The 24,479-nt window shown below is 34.3% G+C and overlaps 1 protein-coding gene across 6 annotated transcripts in view; it reads right to left on the bottom strand.

Moving 5' to 3' along the window:
• Positions 1–24,479, bottom strand: part of LOC118744137 (angiotensin-converting enzyme) — a 391,082-nt gene that overhangs the window by 203,311 nt on the left and 163,292 nt on the right. For all 6 annotated transcript variants that reach the window (XM_036476890.1, XM_036476896.1, XM_036476889.1 and 3 more), the window contains one exon: positions 12,814–12,975. In XM_036476890.1, coding sequence (XP_036332783.1) covers positions 12,814–12,970 — 157 coding nt within the window. In that variant the 5' untranslated portion in view covers positions 12,971–12,975. The remainder of the gene's footprint in view (positions 1–12,813; positions 12,976–24,479) is intronic.

The following is a 24,479-nucleotide window of genomic DNA, read 5'->3' as shown; positions in this document are numbered from 1 at the left end:
TACGTCAAGTCTAAAGTCTACAGAAATAAGCCAGCAACTATTCCAGCTTTGGAAGACAACATTTCCGAAGAAATTCGGGCTATTCCGGCCGAAATGCTCGAAAAAGTTGCCCAAAATTGGACTTTCCGAATGGACCACCTAAGACGCAGCCGCGGTCAACATTTAAATGAAATTATCTTCAAAAAGTAAATGTCATGGACCAATCTAACGTTTCAAATAAAGAACCGATGAGATTTTGCAAATTTTATGCGTTTTTTTTTAAAAAAAAGTTATCAAGCTCTTAAAAAATCACCCGTTACAATACGATTACAATCGTGAATGTTTCAATTAGAGCGCGCATAGTGAAGAGCTAACCGTATATACACGCAAATGAAGCAGACTAAACGGCGAAATCGATTTCTACGTGACAAACTGTTTAACTAGACATGGGTGCTTCAAAGCATACCTTCAGCGATTCGATCACGAACCAGAACCCATATGCGACTACTGCGGAGGAGATGTAATAGAAGACGTCTTTTTTTGAGTGTATGCGATTTGTCAGTACCAGATGCAAACTTCGCAACATATCTGGCGAGAGTTTCACGCCTGAGTCACTCGTGGAAGCTATGCTATAAAGCAGCAGAGGCGGTGAAGGGGCTAAGGACGCTTGACTGGCTACGGCATAGCAGCGGCCACTAACTACCATTCTCCCTCACGATATAGTGCTTGACGTCATTCCCGTGGGGTGCTGGGGTGCGGAGTTCTATGAAATAAGAAATGGTTTTATAGGGACACTTGAGAGCTCCTGAAAAAACTGTTATAGTATAAACAGAACGGGTTCGCTGAGTAAATTTCGTCGGAGGGAGCGATGGCGGTGGGCGATATTCGCCTAACATTTCGTCAAGTAAAACTGAACCGGAGCAATAATTTATTGCTACTACAAATATTGTGGAAGATTGTCCTTAAAAAAATGCTAGTTTGAAAATAAGAAAGGGCTAGAAGAAAGCCACGAAGCTAAATCCTAAATTTCGAAGCTAAACGACAAAGAAAAAAGCTAGATGTAGCCTCAAAAAGGCTAAATTGGCAGCACTGCTCATGAATGCTATAACACAAGATGCTCCAATCGAGCTAAGAACAACCGGGTATAAAATACACAGCGGCGCAAATGCACATTACGTGATCAAATATTCCTTCAACACTTCGAAGGTGGTATATCGGAATGAATCGATTAAAACCCAGATTACTTTGCAATAAGCAGAAAATCAAGGCGTATCAATTACTGGTGGTAGCCAGTGATCGGACTACAAAAAAATTCAGTGTGGCAGAATCTGGAAAAAAGAGTGGTAGATTTCAAAAAAATGAGGTAGATCTCAGGTTTTGGATAAAACTTTGTACAAAAATTAAAAAAAAAATTCTGCAAGGCTTCCCTTCAATTGCAAACCTTTTAATTAGACTCTAAAAACAAAATGATTTTAGTATAATAAAGTTCAAGATTGAAGTTGCTAAAAATCACGTTGAGTTTTGTCAACTTTTTTTCCTAGACAGTGTAAAGCGGTTCCTCCATATCAAGATATTTTTCGAGCATACATTTTTTTGCAACCTTGCGGAGCGTTGCCAGCTTTTGTTTTTATCACATCAGGATGTAGGGAACAAATGTGGCACGTTATAGAAACTGCTATTTGGGATTTGCCGATTTTGACAATTCTCAAGTAGAAGTAAACAACGCGTCAGAATCTTTAGATGCACTGAAATTTGCTCATAATAATAATAGATTGGCGCTTACACATATGTTAGTGTTTGGCCAAGCTTCTGCTCCGATTTGTGGCGTGCGCCTTGATGTTGTCACACAACGCGGAGGGACCTACAGTTTTACGCCGACTCCGAACGGCGATTATATTTTTATGAGAAGCTGTTTTTCATGGCATTGCCTGCCGTGGGACGACCGCTGTTAAGAAAAAACCTTTTTTCTATAATTTTTGCGATGTTGCTTTGACCAGGGTTTGAACCCAGGTGCTGCGGAGTGGAAGCGCGCACTGCTTACCACTACACCACAGCGGCCGACAAATTTGCTAATACTTTCACAAAAAACGCTGTTTCTTAACATTTTCGCTATTAATTGTTTTTATAAATCATATATTTTGCAATTTAATATAATTAAACCACGTTTCCTGTCGAAAAGTTTATTATTGAGAAAATTTACTATTTTCAGTTTATTTTATCCTCCCATTCGGCCTTGTTTCCTTTGACTTGAGAAATTTCATCGCCGCCGGTAATGCGGAATCTTGTATTATATCATTCTTGTTACCATATAGTGCTTAGTGTTGGACAATTTTTGCTCTTAAAATTAAGAAAATTTTGTCGAGCAAAAATAAAACTAGGTACTCAAAAACGCGAGTATGTGGTAGATTTCAGACCTTGTGTGGTAGATGTGGTAGATGCTCAAAAAAGTGGCAGATCTACACAATGTGGTAGAAGTCCGATCACTGGTGGTAGCAATAGAAGCCACGCTCCTTCTTATGAGCACGGTTATCGACTGTTTTGCTTTGGTTACATACGTACACACATATAATTACAACCGACCAACCAACTGCTGCCGAAATCTTTAACAGTATCGGAAGTCTGCTACGATTTTTTTACATTTGAAGCAGTTAAAAATAACTACACCTTTTCCAGGAGCACATCAGAAAGCGTCAAATGCATTTCAGAAACTGTAAAATGTACTTCAGAATAGTCAATTGTACTTCAGAAACTATAAAATGTACTTCAGAAGACGAAGATTCGTACACTTTGTAATTATTTAAATAGTATATTACACCGTGCGACAAAAACCAAAAATTTTTAAAACACGAAAAAATCAATATAAATCTAGGAGCAAAATATAGTATAACTGCGTTTTTAATTTTTCTCTCTGACGTCAGAAATATTTTAGAAAGGACTTTGAAATTTCTAGGATATGATTGAATAAAAAAATTATTTAAAAGATTTGGTGCATTGCAGAGTAAAAAAATTAGCTTTTTGGTGCACCAGGGCGAAAAAGTGTTGAAAATGTCCTTTTAAAACTTTGTCTTTAATATCCATGGAAATTTCCAATATTTATTTTTGAAAAAAAAAATATATGTCAAGGACTAATATGTAAACTACCACATACTCGTTTTTTGTCCTTTTAACTTTATTAGTTCTAGATAAAACAAATTTTACACTTCTCTTTATAAGATATTGATAGTTACAATATACATAAATGAAGTACTGGAATCATTACACTGTACAAAACTCGGCTGGGTAAAAAAGTCATCTCTCCGTTTTTCGAAGTTAGCGTTCGAATTTCGAAATATGACCTTTGGTAAAGAAATATTTTTTATTATTATAAGTTAACAACTAAAAACTAAAAATAAAGGCGGACTACTTTCAGGAATTAAAGCTCCAAAAAAACTAGGAAGGTTTTGTTCCAGGATGTTTCGATTCGTATGCCTTTGTGGCCGTCGCTGGTGCCTGATATTCGAAAAAAGGCAGTTTTTTAAACTACCACTACTCATTCCACACCATGTCGATATCAGTAGTAGGGGCTTAAACCAAGCTATCTAATGCTGTCTTTTGCGTTTATGAAATATAAATATGTCATAACGTCGGGCTGCTGAAAATATAGATTTCGAGAATTTTCCAAAAATTGGTCAGTCGATTTTATTCAAAGTTTCCTCAGTCTAGCCCAAAACCTTAACTTTCATTTGGTATATTACTTATAACCTCTTGTTGTGGAGATATTACGATTCGAATTAAAAAACTGTCGCTCGAAATAGCGAAAAATGGTTAAAAATTAACATATTCGTCTAATTTGGTTACTTTAAGTTATAAACGTAACATATCCAATTTCCCGCAAAAAACTGTCCGTTCCCCGATGCCACCTAAACTGAAGTTCCCTGCAAATCGGGGGAATTTCCCGCGAGTTGACTTCCCTGTACGCGATACATAATTATAAATAAATAAGAAATCTTCTTATTTTTGCTGTTTTCTTGTACATACGTAAGTATACATGTATGTACACATTCAGTGCGAATGCAATGATATCGTAGGCGATATATTTGATGTACACAGTATGCAACTATACCCGCGCTTAACCAACCTGGAAAGACGCTTACATTATCACAGCGCACGGCAGTGCGCGCGAGTGATGAAAGCAGCCACAGTAGCATGCTGAAATGACTCGCTTATATATACACGAGATTTGGAAGTGTTTATCCAGACGTCCAATCGACATGTTTGAGATATCGTTGGAAAGGTCTTGCAGAGTGCGTCCAGAAAATGTATTCAAGCTTCATAAACGATTAACCGGATTCTTAAAAATTTTGCTAAAGTGTTGCGAAACAAAAAACTTTTTTTTTTTGCTTTTGCCGTTTTAAGGGAACATGTGGGTGAACCCAACATATTTAGTGTTATTCTATAGGCCAATACCCTTCAAACGATACCTTATATATTAAGTTCCGGCCACTAGTTGGAAAGATATAGATTTACCTCTATGTTTTGGTTCGTGTCTCCACTACCAGATGCTTTGGTATGTATGTGGCGTCTGTACGTACCTTCATTTAATATTTTTTCAAACTTTCAGGAACTAAAGTACAAAAAAAAACTAAGAAGGTTTTGTTCCAGGATGTTTTGATTCGTATCCTTTTGTGGGCGTGGCTGCTGCCTGAAATTCGAAGAAAGGCAATTTTTCAAACTACCACTGAGGTCGCACTGCTCATTCCATACCATTGGAGTGGATATCAGTAGAAGGGTTTTCAAACAAGCTATCTAACGCTATCTTTTGTGTTTATAAAATGTAAATATGTTATAACGTTATCGCCTGAAAACTAAAAATCGGCCTGCTGACAATATACATTTCGGGCATTTTCTCAAAAACTGGTCAGCCGATTTTATTCTAAGTTTCAACAAACGTAGCCCTAGGCTTTCATCTGGTATATAGCTTATATCTGGGAAAAGTCTTGTTGTGGAGATATTGCGATTCAAATTGAAAAAATGTCGCTCCAAAAAGTGTCAAATGGTTAACATATCCGTCTAATTTGGTTACTTTAAGATATAAAAATAACATACCCAGTTCCCCGGAAAAAGTAGCCATTCCCCGATTGCCACTTAAACCGAAAATCCCTGCAAATCGGGGAATTTCCCGCGAGTTGACAAGTTGAAGGATGCAGCTGTACTAATCACTTCGTACATGGCTTGGAAACCACAATTTCTGTGTATTTTAGAGTTTTTTCAGTCACATGCCGGAATTGTAACATTTATCCCCATTTTAATCGCAGGTATGTACACAGTATTTAACTATGCTACATGGGTTTATCACCCGCACCTACCTGGGAAGAAGCGTACAATATTACCTACAGTTGTACATAAATATGTATGTATGAATGCATTTAGTTCACCCAATGTGCCGCTACTACTTATATACATATGTATAAATTGCCTCTGAGCAAAACTACTTGAGAAACAAGCATTCGTTTAATAGCACGATTGCAATACCGTACACGTAATAGAAGTAAAACTTCTTAAAAAAAAGCACATGTGTGTGCCCCACACCCGGTAGAAATCTTAACAAAAATAAACTACGAGACTATCAACGAATACATTTGTTTATTGTATCCAAAGTTGGTACCAAGTTGATAAGTTTTTATCATGTCTCATAACACTGTAGGCAAATTTTAAGGTTTTGAAATATCACAGCTAAACGGCCAAACACGTAAAATTAGTTTTGGCCTCTAGATTACGATGGCGTTTTCATAAAATCCGTATCACGCCAAAATTTTGAGATATTTAGGGGGGAAGTTTTAAAGTTCTGAAAGTGAATTTTTCGTCGTTTAAAATACTGTGTTCAGGTTTTGATTTTTTTTCTGGGCAAAGGTTTTGATAAATGATCTTACTTAACTAGGATCTTTTAAATTCAATGCCTTCCTCCGTTTTTCCAGATTGGCACTAGTTTTCGAGATAACGGTGCTTGAAAATCTGCTTAAATTTTAGGTTTTTGTTAATAATTACCTCAGGTTTAAGGTTATTTTACTAAAATTTTGCACGTGACTGTATTTTGATATTGCCTTAGCTATTTCTGAAAATCATGGAAATCGGTTCACTATAACATATAGCTCCTATACAACTGATTATTCAGATATGTGGTTTTGCGTTACAACTCATATTTTATTTCGTAATATTTTTTTATAATATACCTGAATTTGGGTTCTTTTCAATCCCACTCTGGCATATTTTTGCAGTTTCTGTTGTAGGAATGGCTTTTTTATACCTTTTTTGTACTGTGAAAGCTGTTGTTCTTTAAAGTCAAAGTGACTGAGTAATTCTAATAGGCGGCGGTCTATACCGCGTCTATTTCACATAAGTTGGGAACCAAAAAACACAAACCGAAAATCTACGCGCGCGATTACTGTCATATTAATTGATAAAAAACATCGAAAATTTTGTGTAAAACTTGTATTCATCATATCATTGTCTTCGGAAACTCCTAAAGATGAAAAAATTAAAAAGCCTTGCAATAAATTAAGCAAGTTTTGTTTCGTTTGTGGTAAATTCGTTTTGAAATCAGACCAGCGTAAATTAGTCTCTCCCGAATTCAGATGTATTTCGGGCATTAGTGCGATGAATTTTTGGTGAACAAAAAAACGATTTTCGTTACCATTCGGTTTACCAATGATTTGGAAAAATCCCGGAAAACACGAAGCTGAAAATTGTTATGCATGCACCAACAATACATTTGGTTTCAATCGAAAAAGTAAGTAAATTTAAATAAAACCACGAAATTATGTATAGTTTGCCCTCACCTTAACCGCTGAGTGTATGAGTAAAGAACAAATAAACTTAATATTTGTATATCCATGGCTGAGTGGAAGATCTACCTATCTCGGCAGCCAGTTCGAAAACGCCCTATCTCAGAAAACTTTTCAACCACACCCTACTTCAGAATTAGATTCAAGAACGCACTATTTCAGAATTTTATTGAAAAACATCCTATCTCAGAATTTTGTTGAAGAATGCCCTATCTCAAAATACATTGAAAATGTGCTGAGATAGGGCGTTTTTAAATCGGCAGCTGAGATAGGTCGATCTTCCATTCAGCCATCAATATATGCATATATATGTACGTACATATACTCATAAATATTTAATTCAATAGATCGGTCTTGTGTCGTCTACAAAGGTGTACCGAGCGCTGATTTACCTGTTGCACATAGTCATGCATTACAAGTTCCAAATCATCCATCCGAACTCGAAACTGTCTATGATTGCAAACAGTCTATGGCAACGCCATTACCACTTGATGATGGATCTGATTACATTCCGATTGAAAACAATTTACCGTCTTTCATATTCCAAGAACACCTAAACAGCATGGTGCGTAAATTAAATCTCTCCCATAACAAAGCAATGATTTGGCATCAGAACTGAAAGGCGTGGATGTTTTAGCACCAGGAGTAAAAGTAACGGCCTACAAACATAGACTAGATCCGTTTATGCCATATTTCAAGTTATCGGAAGATGGCACTCAGGCTTATTGCATTGATGTTGCAGGTTTGATGAATGAAATGGGAATTACTGACTATAAACCCGAACAATGGCGTCTCTTCATTGACGCATCAAAGTGAAGTTTGAAAGCAGTCTTGCTCTATCGCGGTAGTAGCAAGAAACCCGTTCCCATCTTGTATGCGGTTGGAATAAAGGAATCATACGAAACAATGCAATTAATCTTAGATTGCATCAAGTGCGAAGAGCACAGGTGGCGCGTGAACTGTGATTTTAAAGTTCTCTCACTACTATCAGGCATGCAAATGCTAAATTAGCAAACACTAAATACTGTTGTTTGTTCTGTCATTGGGATAGTAGAGCCAAATGCAATCACTATACTAAATGTGATTAGCCAAAAAGAAAGGTACAATCGATTGGTCAATTCAATATAGTTCACGAGCCCTTGATAGCGCTTAATAAAATCATGCTTCCCGATTTACATATCAAACTTGGTGTTGTTAAGAATTACATCAAACAGTTGGTTAGAGTCAACGAAACTGCATTCCTATATTTGAAGAATAATGCCTTTCCAAAACTTTCCGTTGAAAAAAATCCGTGAAGGTAGTTTTTGATTGTATATGAGTGAAAATCTCTCAAGTGGTTGTAAACCGAATAAAGTGATTTGTGCGAAAATATCTTGACCGTCCAATTTTGGGTGGGATATTTTCGCTCATATATTTTATTATAACTCTCTCTTGCTTTAAGAACCCTATAATTTTTATTTCAGGTGTGCTTAATGGGCCGGACATCAGAAGATTAATGAAGGATCAAGGCTTCTTGGAAATTCTTGATGGCACAGCAGCCGTTGCATGGGATGCAGTTCGTTCTTTAATTAAACACGTTCTGTGTAAAAATCGTTCACCAGAATATGCTATTTTTATTGCGAACTTGATGGAATCTTTTGACGCCTTTGGTGTGCACATGTCGCTTAAAATCCACATGCTACACAGTCACTTTCACTTTTACGATCAACAGCTTTCAACAGAAACCGACGAGGTAGGAGAGAGATTTCACCAATCCATTATGTGTTTTCACTGGAAAACGATTGAAATCAATGTTGGCGGACTTTTGCTGGTCGATCGCAGGAGGAAAAGGATATTAAAAAAATTATTCGAGCAATAGAAACTAGCAAAATATGCAAACGTGATTGAAGAGAACCCAAATTTAGGTCCAAATAGTATATAAACTAATATAAAAAATATTAGGAAATAAAATATGAGTTGTAACGCACAACCACATATCTCAACAATAAGTTCTATGGGAGCTATATATTATAGTGAACCAATTTCCATGATTTTCAGAAATAGCTAAGGTAATCAGCCCAATTCTGAATATTCCCGAGGATTTCATATCTCGCGGATTTTACTTTTCTTGAGAATAAAATCCTCCTATTCGAAACTGCCAGGGGGCAGCGTTTTCCCCGAAAATTTGGGAGCAGGAAATTCGAACTTTCGAAGAGCTGTTTGAGAGTTATTTTGACAGCTCAACTCCCGCCATTTAATTTGCGTGTTTTACACATAAAAGTGTGTTTCACATAAAAGAGTATTTCAGATTAAAGTTGTTAATAAATTAGTGCGCGGAAATTTCACATCTTTTTTTAAATTAAAGCTTAATCTTTTAACTATACGGGTAAGTTGAAAGATTTGAATTTAGATCGCGCGTTTTCTTGTAATAACCCGAAATAAGTGGGCAAATAGGATAAGAGTACCCTTTGATAAGTCCAGTTGCCACTGTGAATTTTGGAAGCCACATTATTAATAAACTAGTCCTCCGGATATTTAAATATTAGTGCAAAATTAAAACTTAGTCTTTTAACTACACATGCGAGTTGAAATATATTGATTTCAATCGCGCATTTCCATGTACTAAACCAAAATAAGTGTGCAAATACGAAAGGCTACAGTTTGCTAGGTCTAGTTTCCACTGTAAATTTTGAATTTTGGAAGCCGCATTATTAATAAACTAGCGCTGCGGAAATTTAAATATTAGTGCTAAATTAAAATGTAGTCTTTTAACTACACATGTAAGTCGAAATATTTTGATTTCAATGGCGCATTTTCATCATGTAATAAACCAAAATAACCTAGCTTCATTTGGCTTATTAAGGTTTCTACCTGTTTCTCATTTGTTGTTTTGGACCTAAAATTAAATGTTTATACGTTTTATTACACCAAATTTCCTTTAAATTGTAATTAACTTACCTTTTTGTAGCAGTTCCTTTTTAAAATACCGGTGAAAATTCTCTCAGAATAACGAAATCAATTCTCCTCCTTTTTGACATTCGTAATACCAACTTTTTTCCCGAAATACATTTTCCCTTTTTCAAAGATCGTTTAGAATAGGAGAATAGGGAAGAGAGAAAAAATCCTCAGGGAATTTTTATTTATGATAGGAGGAAAGAGAAATGAGGAAAAATTCCTAAGGAGTTTCTATTCAGAATCGGGCTGAATATTAAAATACATTCACGTGAAAAATTTTAGTAAAATAACTTTAAAACTGAGGTAATTATTAACAAAAAACCCAAAATTTAAGCAGATTTTCAAGCTCCGTTATCTCGAAAACTAGAGCCAATCTGGATAAACGGAGGACGCCATTAAATTTAAAAGATCCCAGTTAAGTAAGATCAGTTATCAAGACCTTTGCCCAGAAAAAAATTCAAAACCTGAACACAGTGTTTTAAACGACGAAAAATTCACTTTCAGAACTCTAAAACTTATCCCTAAATATCTAAAAATTTTGACGTGATACGGATTTTCTGAAAACACCATCGTAATCTAGAGGCCAAAATTAAGATTAAGTATTTGGCCGTTTAGCTGTGATATTTTTGCCTCCCTACTGTGTAATTTTTTCTTTAAATTTTTTCGAATAAAAAGGATATGATCATTCTTTTTCGCTTTATTCCGTATTCGAAAAATTAACAGCCCGATTCTGAATAGAAACTCCCTAGGAATTTTTCCTAATTTCTCTTTCCTCCTATCATGAATAAAAATTCCCTGACGAGTTTTCCTCTTTTCCCTATTCTCCTATTCTAAGTAGAATTGATTTCGTTATTCTGGGAGAATTTTCACCGGTATTTTAAAAGGGAACTGCTACAAAAATGTAAGTTAACTACAATTTAAAGGAAATTTGGTGTAATAAAACGTTTAAACCTTTAATTGTAGGTCCAAAATAACAAATTAGAAACAGGTAGAAACCTTAATAAGCCAAATGAAGCTAGGTTATTTTGGTTTATTACATGAAAACGCGCGATTGAAATCAAAATATTTCAACTCACATGTGTAGTTAAAAGACCAAGTTTTAATTTAGCACTTATATTTAAATTTCCGGAGCACTAGTTTTTTAATAATGTGACTTCCAAAATTCACAGTGGCAACTGGACTTAGCAAAGGGTACTCTTATCCTATTTGCCCACTTATTTCGGGTTATTACAAGAAAACGCGCGATATTAATTAAAATCTTTCAACTTACCCGTGTAGTTAAAAGATTGAGCTTTAATTTAAAACACAGATTTGAAATTTCCGCGCACTAATTTATTAACAACTTGAATCTGAAATACTCTTTTATGTGAAACACACTTTTATGTGTAAAACGCGCAAATTAAATGGCGGTGGTTGAGCTGTCAAAATAACTGCCAAACAGCTCTTCGAAAGTTCGAATTTCCTGCTCCCAAATTTTCGGGGAAAAGGTTGGCCCCTGGCAGTTTCGAATAGGAGGACTTTATTATAGAGAAAATTTAAATCCGCGAGAAATGAAATCCTCGGGAATATTCAGAATTGGTCTGTATATGTTTCAATGGACACCTCGATTTGAATACATAATTTAGATTTAGATAATATTTTTAGCAATTTATTTGAGAAAAGTAAAACATTTAGATTATTGTTATGATATTTCGTCGATTTAAATTTGCTACCCCAAAATAATTGATATCAAATAAAACACCTCTTTGAGGTAAAATTTTCGAGTGAAGAAAGCTGAACTATTTAGAAACACAAAATTTATGATATCAAATTCGTGACGAAAATTATACGAATTTTTTAACTGCCTTTAGTTTTTTAAACTATAATTTTATTTTATTTATTCGTTGCGAAATTCCGTTTACTGCTAGAAACACAAAATAAAAAACAGAACTTTTGCACCGATTTGTATGAATAAAAAAGATTTTCCCTACGTTTCCAAGGCAGTTAAAAAATGCGTATAATTTTCGTCACGAAATTTATGTCATAAATTTTATGTTTCTAGTTCAGCTTTCGTCACTCGAAAATTTTACCTCAAAGAGGTGTTTCATTTGATATATAATACCTTGCGAGAGGCAATTTCGCACAGAAAAAAATCAATATATTCGCGAAACCAAGGGCCAAATGTAGTAAAATCGGGCTCTTAATTTTTCTCTCTGAATTTAAAAGATGTGAGTAATTCAAAAAATTTCAGTGCAATGTACTGAAAAAACCTGTATGGGTATTAAATCAAAGAGAAGATTTTGTAGAGTTAAAACAGATTACATTTCTTGGTGCTGAAGGGACGGGTAGGTATTGAAAATACCCTTTTATAATTTTATCCTTGAATATGCTTGAAATTTTGCAATTTTTATTTTTGAAAAAATTATATGCTAAGGACTAACTTTACTAGCTTAAAAAATAAAACAGATTAAAGGGCCATTTTAAATTTCTATTCGTCCTTGTGAACCCCAAAAATTCTTTCATTAGGTGCCCATATTTTTGATTTACATTGCCTTGTATTTTTTAAATAAGTTTTGGAACTCATCATATCTTTGAAATTAGAAAGCCTTAAAAAAATCTTGAGGTCAAAGAAATGCCCATTTATATGCAGTTAATTAGATGTAATATGAGTAAGACTTTTATAAAAAAATGTAATTTTTGAATAAACAAAAGGAATGTGTATGGACAAATCTGGTCCTTTTAAAGCGCTTCTTTTATTTCTGCCATTAGTATTATGAACTTTCAACCAGAAAATAAATTTCTCGACTTATATATGTACACGCAAAAGTATTATTTAATGCATATAAATTTAATTACTGTCTTTCGTTTTGTTACTTATAATTTAATTTTCACTTAAAATAAGAAAGTGCGTTCCAAACCCATTTACTAATTATTTATTACATGGTGGGAGAACTTCTCAAACCATATTGATTCATTTTTTCATGTAAAGTTGTTTAAAAATAATAAATATCTAAATCCCGAAATTGCGGGATTGAACCAACGACATCCCGAAAATCCCGGGATCGTAAAAATCGAAAAATATAACATCCCTAATACTTACCCTGGGATAGTGCACGAAATGTAGAGTATCCAGCAATACCGAAGAGGGCAGCTACGGCCAAAGCGAATCCGATCGAAACGTGCGTGACTTTCTCCCATCGTTCTAGTGTCGCATTCCTCATAGACTGATAAACCAAAAATGTGTTGTGGTGGCACATAAATGCTGCAATCACAGTCAAGAACAGCCGTGGAAAATACAAAAAGATAGCAATTGCGGTTAAGTGATTACATACATATGTATATATACGTACAAACATTTTATATCGTCGTTTAAAGTAAAAAACCGCGTATCAACAAAATGCAAAACCGCGTATGTGAGGTTGCATCAGTTATTTTAGCTTGTGTGAGCAAATCCAATTTTCGGCAGCCAATGTCAGTTACGCGGTTTTGCAGAATGACGATACGCGGTTTTGTACTTTAAACGACGATATAGGTAATTACATACTTTAATCACGGTTTCAACTTACAATAAAAATAACCAACCAGAATCTGAAGAAAAAACAACCAAATTGAAAAGAACAACAACCAAATTTGCTACCCACTTATCTATTACTCAAAGCAAAACTTATTAAAAAAACAAAAATTCAGCAATTTTATTGAGCTTGAGGGCGTTTTTTTTAATGACGATTTTGTGGAAAAACAATATTAATTTACAGTTTGGTAGAAGTTATAGCTGCTATTCCGGAAATCAGAAATATTTAAATACTTGCGCGTTCAATCACATATTTACTTTACTTTTATTAGAGCCTTCGATTTCCCGAGATTGTTCTCGCGAGGATCGCTTACTCACAAGATTCTCGTGTATCGAAAAACTCGTTATACTCGCGAGCTTCTCGATGATCAATTAAAGGCATCGTATTTAATTTAGGGTATTTAAACCCTTAACTGTTGAATTTCTTTCATGTGCAATCTCGTCGCTCTCCAGAATATCAGCCATGTGCATGTTCTTTTCCAGTGAGGTCTGTATTGTCCAACCATATGGAAGAGCTTTACAAATATCAGATTCCACTATTCTTCTCCATTTATTACTTTTGCTCACTTTCTTTGGTGGAGCCATCAAACTCGAATAATACAGAGACATACATACATACACAGCCTATACATCGAACTAAATTCTTCTTATACGCACAAACGTTTTTCTTTTTAACCGACTTCCAAAAAAGGAGGAGGTTATCAGTTCGTCGGAATATTTATTTATTTATTTTTTTTTTTTTTTTTTGATGTATGTTACCGCATAACTTTGGACCACGTCAACCGATTTCGATAATTCTTTTTGCATCGGAAAGGTAGTGTCTCAGAGGTGGTTAATCTCTCAGATCTGGTTAAGATCCGATCAGCGGATCATGAGATATATATATATATTTTTGTTTTATATGGGAGTTGAAGTCGGTTTTTTTTTCTAAAAATTACTAGTTATTTAACATTTACACATAAAATTTTCTGGCTTTGTTTTTAATACGTGCGATATGCTCTTACATACATACGGACTAGGGATGTTGCGAATGTGGAATTTTCGACATCCGCGGATTCGAATGCGGGTGCGAATATCTAACAGCTAACATCCGCGGATGCGGATGCGAATGCGGATGTTAAGTATTTTTAAGAAAAAATTAGAATCTAGGATATGGCGAGATCGTTGTTTAAACAGTGCTTACAAGTCAAACCAGATACATATGTCAGGTTTTTCTAAAGCTTTTTAAAAAGAATTATTCATTCTCACTTTTTTGTCTGTTTAAGAATTTGGGCGTCTGTAACTTCATCAGTGTTTTTCGATTTCAGTTTTTGTAATTCATTTTTAATACTTTCTTCTGCGACTGGTTTGAAAAATTTGTGCTTATAGCGAGCTAAATAGGTGTATATGGAAAATAAAATGTTATTATCCAGGAATGCAAATTTTGAACAAAATTATGTTTTCAAAGTCGTGGCTGCCAGCAGAATCGGATCAGAATATTGTTATTTTTTTTAAAAAGGACCCCGTTTTTTAAAAGCATTTGAATCTCAGACAGTTAAGTAATTCTTATCTTATTAAAGGTCCTATAGCTTTTTAATAATTGAGCATCGATTCTCTTTATAGCCAAGCGTTGATCATTTCTGTTGGAAATCCATATTGAAGAAGCTTACTCTTTGACTTTAAATAGCAAAGAAGGGAGAGTTTTACCACAGAAGTTTTTAGCCAAGGATCCAACGTATATCCAACTACGAAAAAAATATTGCCCGACAAGTAAACAAAATTACTGATTTTAAAATTTTTGATAAAAAATAAATTCCCCAAAGAGCCCCAGTGAAATTAAATATACGAATATATGTAACATCAAAAGCAAATCACGAACATATGGTTAAGAATAACAGTGCACACTTTCTTCTTTTGTGTCTAGACTTTTTTTTAGATTGATTCAAAAAAATCATAATAAAGAAAGAAACCAATGCAGGTATTTAAAGCACAGAAAAAAAAATTATTTAAAGGACTATGTTCTCTTTGACGTACGCCAAAGGTCAAGTAGAAGTGGGAATTTGTATGACTGTCCATTGAAAACTCGGTTATGTAGCTTAATAAATAATATGTTTAAAGACATTTTGATCAAAGTTGATTATATGATATTTGACCAGTTTTGTTACGCAAATACTCCCACGACTACAGGCAAAAATATTGGCTACAATTTATCATTTTGTTTGCCATATATACGTTTTATCGATGCATTCGCACAACATTCGCATTCGCAAAAGCTCCGCATTAATTATTGCGAATGCGAATGTTAAAAATAATGCGGAAGTTCCGCGGTTGCGAAGGCGAATGCAACAACCCTGATACGTACATAGGTCTCGATAACTACACGGTCAAAAATTTGGGTTTGATTTTTAAACCGCGCTGGGACTACTGCCTTTTTTAGTCTTTTATAATCTACTTTTTAAACCAGTCCATAGATTTAAGCAATTTTTAATATATTCTGGTTTAAATTTTAGTCCGAAAAGTTCTTGGTTTAAAAATCAAATTAAAATGTTGCAATTCTAGTTTATAGGTTTCATATATAGAAAATTTGGTTTAAAATCTAAACCGAAATAGAAAATGTAGTGTTGATTCAAACTCAACATATGAAAGCACAATTACATGCGTGGCTGTAGCTGAGTGTGCAAAGATGCGTGATACAATTGGTTGCTACCAAGGCTGTCCGGGTTCAATCCCCATCAGACCTTTTTATTTTTTATTCTTAATTATGAAAATGTCTGCGTTTAAAATTTAAACCGAACTGTTTAAATTCTAAACCTAACATATGTGCTCTCTTTTTTAAACTTGGAAGGTTTGTATTTGAAACTGAATTTGGTTTGGATATATATATAGTCCATAAAGTTTAAAATTAAAACCGAAATTTTTAACCGTGTTCTCGAAATTGCTCGTGTGAATGGCGATACCCGAGATTGTGTCGGGAACTCGATTACTCGATTTCCCGGGTATATAAATGCTCGAGAATGTGCGAGCAGAGATCGAAAGCCCTACTTTTTGTATGCGCATATAAAACATGTTACATTAAAAATTGTAATTTGAAAAATTCATTTATTCATTTATGGCATTCAGAATGCAATAATTATTTTTGTAAAGAAAAAATGTGCAAATTTCTAATAAAAAAAAAAACAACCAAACCAGAGAAAAAACTACCAAACAACCAAATTTGAAAAATTAAATAAAAACAACCAAGTTTGTTTGGAAACAACCAACAGTGGCAACCGTAACTTTAATATCGTCATGCTCACGTATTAAGTAGTATGTACTAGTATTCGGCCAATTAAGATTTTTTAAATAATTCCGATCTCAATACTTTAAGGGCCGGTTGCTCAAAGCCTGGTTGACAGTAATCATCGGTTAACATCGTTATCGACGTTTTCGACTCCAGGCATATAACACGGTGTCGGTAACGTCGATAACGATGTTTAACCGGTGACTAGTGTCAACCAGGCTTTGAGCAACCGGCCCTAAGGGTGTTAAAAAGGAAGACAAAGATGTTCATTCATTCATTTTATTTAACCCTGCTTATAAACTGTATGTTTTTAGCAGGCTTTCTAATAATTACATTTGAGTTTACATATGTGAGAGTTACGTAATTATTCGCAAATGTATTAAAAGTGGAAGTATTTTACGAAGTATTAAAAAATAAAAAGTTTCAGTAGTTTACACAATTTAATCATTTAATATGTTGGCTCTGAATGGCAAACAGTTAACGTCATAGAGGTACACCATCCTGACTGTAAATTGGTCTGCCAATTGGAATATATGCATTGGATTGCTTTCAGATTCCTTTAGAAGTGGTCCTAGGTAGTAGTCCCTAAAAGAACAATAAATTGGGCACTTGAAGAGCAGATGCTCTAGGCTTTCCATTTTATCTGAATTGCACTGGGTACATAAAGCATTTGGGTCTATTTTATAAACCAGGCCTTCGATGCAAAACCTTATGTAGTACTTCGTCGACAGGCGAACTTGGCCAAGCATTTTACTCATGTAGAAGTTTTTCCTAAAGAGAAGATATGGGGCCACACTTTCGTCGAGTGATCGTAAAATTTTGCAGTTCATGGAGGGAGAATTGGAACAGCTTAGTACATCCTGAAATTTTAAAAGACGATCAATGCGCTCAAAAGCTAGTTGCTCTAAAGCTTTCCAGGCATCCGAGCTCAGCGTCTCCCATATATGAGATAAACCAATTTTGTTTGAGAATTGTGTTACCCAGTTGCATTCAGGTTCCGCATTTGTGTTTAAATGATAATAAACCAAATTTTTGTTCCATTTCCAGTAGAGAGATTATATATTTCCAACCCATTTTAAATATTTTTGATTCGACAAAGATGTGTGAAAAGTCGTTGACGTAGTAATGTATTTGTACATAAATAAGATAAGCTGGTGAGCCAGTGGCGGATCTAGAGTGCAATTCTAGTGCAGGAACTTTTATAATGATGTACCTTATTCAATGATTGTTTCAACATAAAACTTTATATTTATATTTTTTATGCATATGTATGTACATTAGGGTGGTCCAAAATAAGTAAAGTCGGAATTTTAATGCTCTCGCCCCTAGGAATGTTCTATGTTTATCGAAAAAATATACCCCATTTTTTATTTTCAAATCAAAAAAATAGTTAGAGGACGCTCAAAGTTTTTCATGTATTTTATATGGGAAAAACAACTTTTCGTAGGAATTGTATATAATTCTAGAAAATCAATCTTTTTCGACTGTGACTCTCTTCAGAAGACTTTAATTTTTTATTTAACAATTTATTACTAAAGATTTTATTGCATTTTCTGGAAAACAGAGTTACTATGAAAATTGGGTATTATTATTGGGAATCTCCTCAAGAAAGGGATAATTTTCAGATTGAAAAGTATTGATTTTCAAGAATTCTATGAAAAGCTATCATTTCCCATATAAAATACATGGAAAACTTTGAGCGCTTTGAGCGACCTCTAAATAATTTTAGGTTTAAAAATAAAATTAGGAGAACATTTTTTTCTATATAGAACAATCCTTGGGGGTGAGAGCCTTAAAATTCCGACTTTACCCTTTCACATGCATTTTTGGTCAACATTAATGTTTTGCACTGAAATTGATGCGGTGGTACGCGAAATTCGGTTACAGTTGCAAGCAGCATGCCTTTTTTCTCGCATCTGGTAACTGGCACATTTATTTAATACCTGTATTTTTATTCTTCAGAACCTAAAACAAAAATTTCTGAAGCCCCCGAGATTTAGGTCTGACTTTAATAAAAGGTATGCGACTTGCACCAGAAATTTCCTGATTTTTTCGATTTTAACAAGTAAACTGGTTATTTAAACCGTTAGTTTTGTTTTGAATAACTATTTATTGATATCTACATTTATATGTAGCATTAACGAAGGTATAGAAACCGCATTTGGTAGTGCAGCTGCTTTGTGGCTTCAACAATATGTCAGTACGCAAAATGTCCCATCTCAAAAGATTTCACGCCCTGGGATTGTTCTATAACGAAAAAAAATATGCCCTTATTTTTTATTTTGAAATCAAAAAATATTTAGTGGTCGCTCAAAGCGCCCTTAGTGGTCCATGTAATTTATGTGAGGAAAAAATAGTGTGGAATATTTGAAAATCAGTATTTTTTCTACCAGAAAACTCTGTTTATCTGCAGGAGGTTCCCAATAACAATACCCAGTCGTTTATTTAAACATGTTTTCATCGCAACTATAATTTATAGGTCCGCCAAAAATCCACAAAAACCCGGAAAAATGCAATGCGGAGACCAATAAAAAACCGTTAGTATTAAAAATGGTTAAATAAACAATTGGGTATTATTATTGAAAGTATCCTGAAGAGAACCAGAGTTTTCCGATCGAAAAATATTGATTTTCAAGAGTTCTATACCATTTCTACGAAAAATTATATTTTTCTTCGGATAACACAACAAGTTTTATAACAGTTTTATAGTGGTATATTTCCGCAAAATTGAAGAACTAATGCTACACCATTTTGCTCATACAGAAGGCTGTAACATCAGCTTTTGGTCTAAAGATTCACTCTGTGAAGTTATTTTTGCAAATTGAAAAGTATAAAAAATAAATTGAAAGATAAAATATTATGCTAAAATATCTTTCGATGGAGTAATTCTGAACTGAAATAGTTTTCTCTTCCTGAAATATCTTAAGAAAGGAAATGTCAATTGAATAATAATTTAAGGACTTTGTAAAATTATTTCGGCATTTCTCCTGAATGTAATTTTATGAACGCAACGAGTTTTCCGGTAAAATCGGGATCTAAATATCTTGCTAAAATTTACGTGCTTGCGAAATTCTTAATTTTTATTAAACAATTTCGAAAATCGTATTTGTAAAAAAACTCATTTATACAATAAAAGTCAAAAAATAATCTTAAAAATGTTGCTCTCAATATAATTAATAGAACAGTGAATCATTTTCTGTCATAAAAATTCAGAAAAAGTTAAGAAAATTAAAATTTTTTCACCTTTCAAACTTTTTTTCATTACCTAAAAATACCCAAAAAATATAGCGCTACAGCAAGATATCTATTCAAAGACACTTATAAAGTCAATTTTTCTATTAAAGTCCAAAATAGTTTACTCGGAGCGCTTGAACATACTAATTCCTTTATGAATTGATCAAATGTGTACAAAACACTCAAATCCTAAATTTCCAAATTCAAAAGTGTCTACGTGAAGAGCCATGAATCGAGCATTTTCAATGAGAATATAGAAAAGTCATACAAAACGCTCAAAACGTAAATATTCAAGTCTTAAAAAAGTTTACGTGAAGAGCATTGAATAGAGTATTTCCTTTTTGTTTTTCTCTACGTTTCTCTTAGTGTAAAATTTTAATCTACAAAATGACATTTCGCTGGAAGTGAAGACTTTTTGCTCGTTTTGAGATCCTTTTCTGCATTTCAATCAAACGATCGTTAACGCTTGTTGAAATTTTTATAAAAATAAGTCGAAGAAAATCTTTTAAAATTGGCCAATTTTGCAAAAATGGACGTCTTGGCACTGAAGCTTTACCAGAAGATTGGGAAGTTCCCAAAAACAATGGTTCCAGAAATGGAATAACATATTGGTTTAAAAGCGGTTAGATAAAAAACATATTTTCAGTTTATTTTCATCATTCAATCCAAAAACGATATATGTAGGCTTGAAAACAAACATCATATACCCGAATTCCCCTCGAGAAATTGAAAGTGTGCAAAAGAGAAATTATCGCCACTGTGGAATTTAATTTTTCACACAATTTCGTTTTCTTTTTTTTAACCAATTTGCAACACAGTTTTCTCAGGGCTCCATCTTTTTATGCGATTGAATAAAACGCCAGTAAGTAAATATCAACACAGAAAAATTTATAGAGGTTTATAACTTCAAAAACAAAGTATATTTTTATCTAGAGAAACTCGAAATAATATGACTGAAGAGCGTTGATGATCTTTATGAAGACAAATCGTACTTCAAAAAGAGAATGCGCAATTGCTCTAAATATGAAAATTTATAGAGGTGTATAATTACACTGTGGAACAAATTCAGGGGTTGAATCGTCACAGTCGTGAGCGAGACGACAATCGTACGATCGAAAATTTCGTCATTCGATCTTCGAATGCACATTATCGGATGATTACATTCGAAAGCTGACGAATCGTAATTGAATGTTTGTTTATCGATTATTTTTGTCATCTTCTTCCTATTTGGCAGTAACAATAGACGTTGAAATGTCAAAATAAGTGAACCAAAAATAAAAAATAAACTGCAAACCAAGATGGACAAGATGGAACAAGTTGGAAGATTTGGCGCTCATGATCTCTTGGTGCTCTGTAGTCGCTTTTAAATGTTGCTCAAGTAGAACCACTTTGGTATCTCTTATCTCTTTTTTATTGTACGTTCGTGTGCTCGGAGTTCTACGAGCAGGAGTGCGAACAGGAACTGGAGTTATGTTTCTGCTACTTTGGCGTGATATTGAGCCCGCGTCACTTTTACTTGATTCGGCTACAGGTGAAAGTATATCCCCAAACGATGGAACGGATTTATCACCTTCAACCCAAACCTCTAACCCAGCTGCTTCAACGAGGAGCTCCCCAGCTGAAGTTAGGGTTTTTTCTACGTACGGTCCTCCTCCTGTTCGCCGTTTTGAAGCTTTATTAAAGCTAAGTTTCTTTTTAGCATTGTATTTTTGGTCTGCATACGCTTAAAATAGATGTCACTGTGATGTTACTAATTAATAATTTGCTGAATAAACCAACCTTTTTCCACAATTTCGCACTCTTTGTCGGCGGCCCTACAGCGTTCTATTTTTTCGTGAGTTCATCCCAAAGTTTGTTGGCAGTAGATTTCCCCTGGGCGCAATTTGGTAGTAAATTTTTCGCCAAATAGGTATGCTCGCTCATAAATTCTTTTGTGTTGAATTCATCTTGTTGTAGTTAGTCCTTTATTAAAATAAATGTTAAAATTGTTAATAAATTTACATTACCTTGAAAATTACTTACGTTTTAAAAATTCGCTTAAATTTAGCGCGCTCACGATTGATAGTTGCTGATCGAATGACATTTAGAACGAACGAGTATGTCCAGTTACTCGTTCACGTCTGTAATCATATCGAATTTCGATAAATGTTGCTCGCTCACGGCTGTCATAATCCGAAATTCACATTTTTAGATAACGAGTTGCTCGTTCACGACTGTGAAGATTCGAGCCCAGGTTAGCAAAAGTTAGGTCGATTCTGAGAGTGAGGGGTGAAAATAGAGGCTAAATTAGAGGACCCGTATCTCGGCGTTTGTTTATGTTAGTTCAAATTTTTTTTAACTTCCTTTCCTTCGAACTTTGCAGTTAAATGCCGATTTTCAGCATATTGTTTATATGGTTTTTTGGCTATAACTCGTCGACTAATTGATATTTTTTCAATCTGTTAATGCCAAATTATTGCTAGAGACCTGTGCAACAACTACAGCGTGGCGACGATTAACTGTTACCCAGGTTTCTTTGAGAAATAAGAGTCCTTTATAGATTTTGCGAAAAAAGTATTTTATTGTTAATTTTCCACAGATTTTACTTTAGTTGTATTAATTAGTTTTTAAATTTTAATCCTTGTTTACATTTGACAGCAGTGTAAACTTTGAGAGAAAAGTTCATTTGGCACGCAGGTCCTCGTCAGTTAATTTATTCCATATCTCCTGTAACCATAGGCAAATTTTCTCCATTTTGAGTCCCTTATACTCCCTCATCTGTCCAACATAAGGCCTCATACTCAAAAATCGAATATACTCGGATCTGGTGACTAGGACGGCCATTCATTAGACCAACCTTAGACAGTTTTTTTTCTTTTTATACCCGAGCGCACTTGTGCACAAGGGTATTATAACTTTGTTCACATAACGGTTGTTTGTAACAGGCAAAACGAATCGAGATAGATATAGACAAATGTATACATAAATGATCAGGATGAAAAGAGAAATCGATTAAGCGGTGACTGTCTGTCCGTCCGTCCGTCCGTCCGTCCGTCCGTCCGTCCGTCCGTCCGTCCGTCTGTGCACACGATAACTCGAGTAAAAATTGAGATATCTTAACGAAACTTGGTATGTGCACTTCTTTCGGGCGTAGGACGGATGGTATTGAAAATGGGCAAAATCGGACAATAACCACGCCTACCTCCCATATAACGGTAATTTTCAGAAATACAAAAACTGCGATATTTTAGTAACTACTGAAGATAATTCACTCAAAATTGATATTTATAATAAATTTTAGACGAAAAATAAGAATATTAACATTTTTTTGAAAATGGGCGTAGCCACGCCCACTTATGGTTACATGTGTATATCTTGGTAACCGCTGCATCAATTTATTCCAAACTTTGCACAGTTGTTGGCCTTAATACAGCATACTAAATGACCGAAAATTTTAAAAATCGGACAATAACCACGCCCACTTCCCATATAACGGTAATTTCCAGAAATACGAAAACTGCGATAGTTTCGTAACTACTGAAGATAATTCACTCAAAATTGATATTTATAATAAATTCTAGACGAAAAATAAGAATATTAACATTTTTTTGAAAATGGGCGTAGCCACGCCCACTTATGGTTACATGTGTATATCTTGGTAACCGCTGCATCAATTTATTCAAAACTTTGCACAGTTGTTGGCCTTGATACAGCATACTAAATGGCCGAAAATTTTAAAAATTGGACAATAACCACGCCCACTTCCCATATAACGGTAATTTTCAGAAATACGAAAACTGCGATATTTTAGTAACTACTGAAGATTATTCACTCAAAATTGATATTTACAATAAGTTTTAGACGAAAAATAAGAATATTATAAATTTTTGGAAAATGGGCGTAGCCACGCCCAGTTATGTTTACATGTGTATATCTTGGTAACCGCTGCACCAATTTCTTCCAAACTTGGCACAGTTGTTAACCTTGGTATAACATACGAAATGGCCGAAAATTTTTAAAATAGGACAATAATCCCATATAACGGTAATTTAGAGAAATACGAAATCTTCGATAAATCAGTAATTATTGAAGCTAATTTATTCAAAATTGATGCTTGCAACAATTCGTTACCAAGAAATACGTTTAGGATACAATTTTGAAAAATGGGCGTGGCACCGCCCACTTATGATCACATATATGTATCTCGGTAACCGTTCTACCAATTTGTACCAAACTCGGTGTGGTTATTGTACTTGCCACATAGAAGCAAAACGTTGAAACTTATTGAAATCGAACTAAAATTACGGCCGCTTTTCATATAACAGCAAATTTCAGATATGCTTGAAACTTCAATATTTCGAAATTTAAGGACGCTAATTTACTCAAAATGGATACACCTCGATTTACCATGTAGCGGTAGCTTTCGGAAAGGTGAAAAACATATATTTAATACTTGCGCCGGGTATTTAATGTTCGGCTCCGCCCGAACTTAGACTTTTTTACTTGTTTGTATTTTTTTTATACAAAGCCTAAGAAAAAATACACCTGAAAAAGACTTGCGTGCCAAATGAACTTTTCTCTCAAAGTTTACACTGCTGGCAAATGTAGATAAGGATTCAAATTTAATAACTAACTAAAACAACTAAGGTAAAATCTGTGGAAAATTAACAATAAAATATTTGTCAATGTTATTGTGGCTTGTTAACATTTTTTATTTTTAATA

This window comes from Rhagoletis pomonella, unplaced genomic scaffold, assembly GCF_013731165.1.
Source record: "Rhagoletis pomonella isolate Grant_MI unplaced genomic scaffold, Rhpom_1.0 Rhpom_scaffold_00008, whole genome shotgun sequence".
Lineage (NCBI taxonomy): Eukaryota > Metazoa > Arthropoda > Insecta > Diptera > Tephritidae > Rhagoletis > Rhagoletis pomonella.
This window is presented reverse-complemented; position numbering and strand designations above follow the sequence as displayed.